The following is a 1,973-nucleotide window of genomic DNA, read 5'->3' as shown; positions in this document are numbered from 1 at the left end:
GCATTCACAATTCTCACTCCACTCACCGGGAAACTAGGCAAGCTAATGTTTGCTTTCAGTACCTGTTCATATAACCTCTTGGATATTGCACATGCTTCACTTCCTGTATCAACTAATGCCTCAATATTCAGTCCACATAGCTTGATCCCTATCATGGGTAGTATGGGTTCTTTGGGAATCCTACTTCTTTCCTCCAGTAGATCTCCTCTTAGATCTCCACCATTGTCGTGTCTTAGTAGGTTTATTCTGGTCCTTGTAGCTCTCACTCCTGACCGGACCTCATCTGGAGTGTCATTCAGTTTTCCGGTCTCTCCGCCTCTTCTATATGCACTGTGTCATTCATTCGCCTATCCCTTCCTCTCTCACGATCTCTTGGTTCTTCACTCCTTCTCCAATCATTTCTCCATTGCCGTTCACCACCATGGTCCCTGTACCTATGGCCACCACCTCTTCCTCTATAATTAGATGAATTACCAAAATGATTCCTTTGGACATTACTTCCCCCTCGGTTTTGATCATTAGCTTGATTGTGTTCCTGTGATCGAACAGATTCCAACTGTTCCAGTATTTCCATCAAGGCCTCCCTATCTTTAATTAGGCTCCCGGATACAGTTTCTTGCATTCTCCGGCTCATTCTTCTTTTTATCGCTGATATCATTACGTCATCACTCAGGGGTTGTTCCAAAGTCTCGTTCAATTCCCACAAATGTTCGGCAAACTCTCTCAGCGTTCCTCTCCATGTATTAAGTGACTTGCGGTGTAGTAGGTCCTCAAGTGCTGCACACTGATGACTTTTGGACCAGTATTTCTTCAAGAATTCCCCTTCAAACTGATCATAACTAGTAGTCCCTTCCTTCTTCCTGACTCCCCAAGTGAAGGCCTCACCTTCCATCCTATCTATTGCAAATTGAATCTTGTCTGCGTCTTTGAAATTTGCTGGGAAAACTCCTTTTAACCACTTCATAAATATCATTGGGTGCAACCCTCCTTTCGGTTTAAACTTCTGCCCTGTATTATTTTGGACGTACCGATTATCACTGCTCATCTAGGTAACGACTCTACCTTCGCCAACGGTTAAAGTGGCATTGCTAATTCGTCTATCAATTTCTTCTGTCTTGTTCTCCAATTGTTGCACTCCCTGTTGTAATTGCCTGACCTCCATTGCAACCCTCTTGTTATCCTCTTCTCGTTGCACGGCTATAATAGCATTTCTCAGATTGACAGCCAGTTGGTTTTGCCTATCTCCTATCCCCTTAACCACATCATTGCATTGTTTCTGCATCTGCGTCACCTTGGTGATTCGATGATTGCAATTTGTTTCCACTTCGGTGATCCTTTCTCCCAATTCGGCTTTAGTTTCTTCAATATCGTCTTCTATCTTTTTTGTTAACTTTCCTTTCATCTTCTCCACGTCTCCCTGGACTTGGTCTATGCTCTTCTGTAGCTTACTCTCTCTCTCGTTGATGTCCATCTTCAGTCGTTCTTGTAACTCCTGCATTTCCTTCTTCAGATTATATTCTATCTTCATTTGCGATGTTTTGATCTCTTGTGCTAGAGTTTCCTTAAATGACTTTTCTAAGCTTTCTCTAGTTTCTTGTAAACCTTTCTCTAATGATTTGCGGAACATTTCTTCCCTCACTTTTGTCGCCTTGGTTTCCTTTAACAAGTCTGCTAACATCGACCGTATATCCTCACCCTCTGAAACTGGCTTATCTCTCGTCGTTTGCCCCGGTGTCTCGGGGTAACTAGTTGAATGTGCTAATGGGCTTTCTAATGACAATCCATAATCACTGATTCCTGAATCATCTCTGTCTTCCTGTCCTATCCCTTTCCTTTCAGCTACTGCCTCACAAACCTCCTGCTTATCTTCGGTAGACATGTTTGGTTTATTTTTAATGCACAGGCAAGTAATATAAAATAACCTCTAGTAACCCAAAACACTCCTAATTACCGCGAAACTGATCAAACAGTAA

General features: G+C 42.6%; 1 protein-coding gene across 1 annotated transcript; it reads right to left on the bottom strand.

Annotated features, from left to right (window-relative positions):
* Window positions 1–339: 339 nt before the first annotated feature.
* On the bottom strand, window positions 340–1,678 carry LOC126199435 (coiled-coil domain-containing protein 39-like). Its single transcript, XM_049936352.1, has 2 exons — window positions 1,063–1,678; window positions 340–455 (listed from the first exon to the last, which is right to left on the bottom strand). The coding sequence occupies exons 1-2, from the start codon at window positions 1,676–1,678 to the stop codon at window positions 340–342; spliced, it is 732 nt and encodes a 243-aa protein (XP_049792309.1).
* Between the last annotated feature and the right edge of the window lie 295 nt (window positions 1,679–1,973).

The sequence above is a fragment of the Schistocerca nitens genome, chromosome 8, assembly GCF_023898315.1.
Source record: "Schistocerca nitens isolate TAMUIC-IGC-003100 chromosome 8, iqSchNite1.1, whole genome shotgun sequence".
Lineage (NCBI taxonomy): Eukaryota > Metazoa > Arthropoda > Insecta > Orthoptera > Acrididae > Schistocerca > Schistocerca nitens.
Note: the sequence above shows the minus strand (reverse complement) of the source record. Positions and strands in the feature narration are given on the sequence as shown.

Excerpts from the sequence above, each read along its gene's own strand:
- LOC126199435 (XM_049936352.1), bottom strand. The coding sequence starts at position 1,678 with ATGTTAGCAGACTTGTTAAAGGAAACCAAGGCGACAAAAGTGAGGGAA. Across the intron at positions 456-1,062 it reads CACTTTAACCGTTGGCGAAG|AGGAAGAGGTGGTGGCCATA; the intron begins GTAGAGTCGTTA and ends ATCTAATTATAG.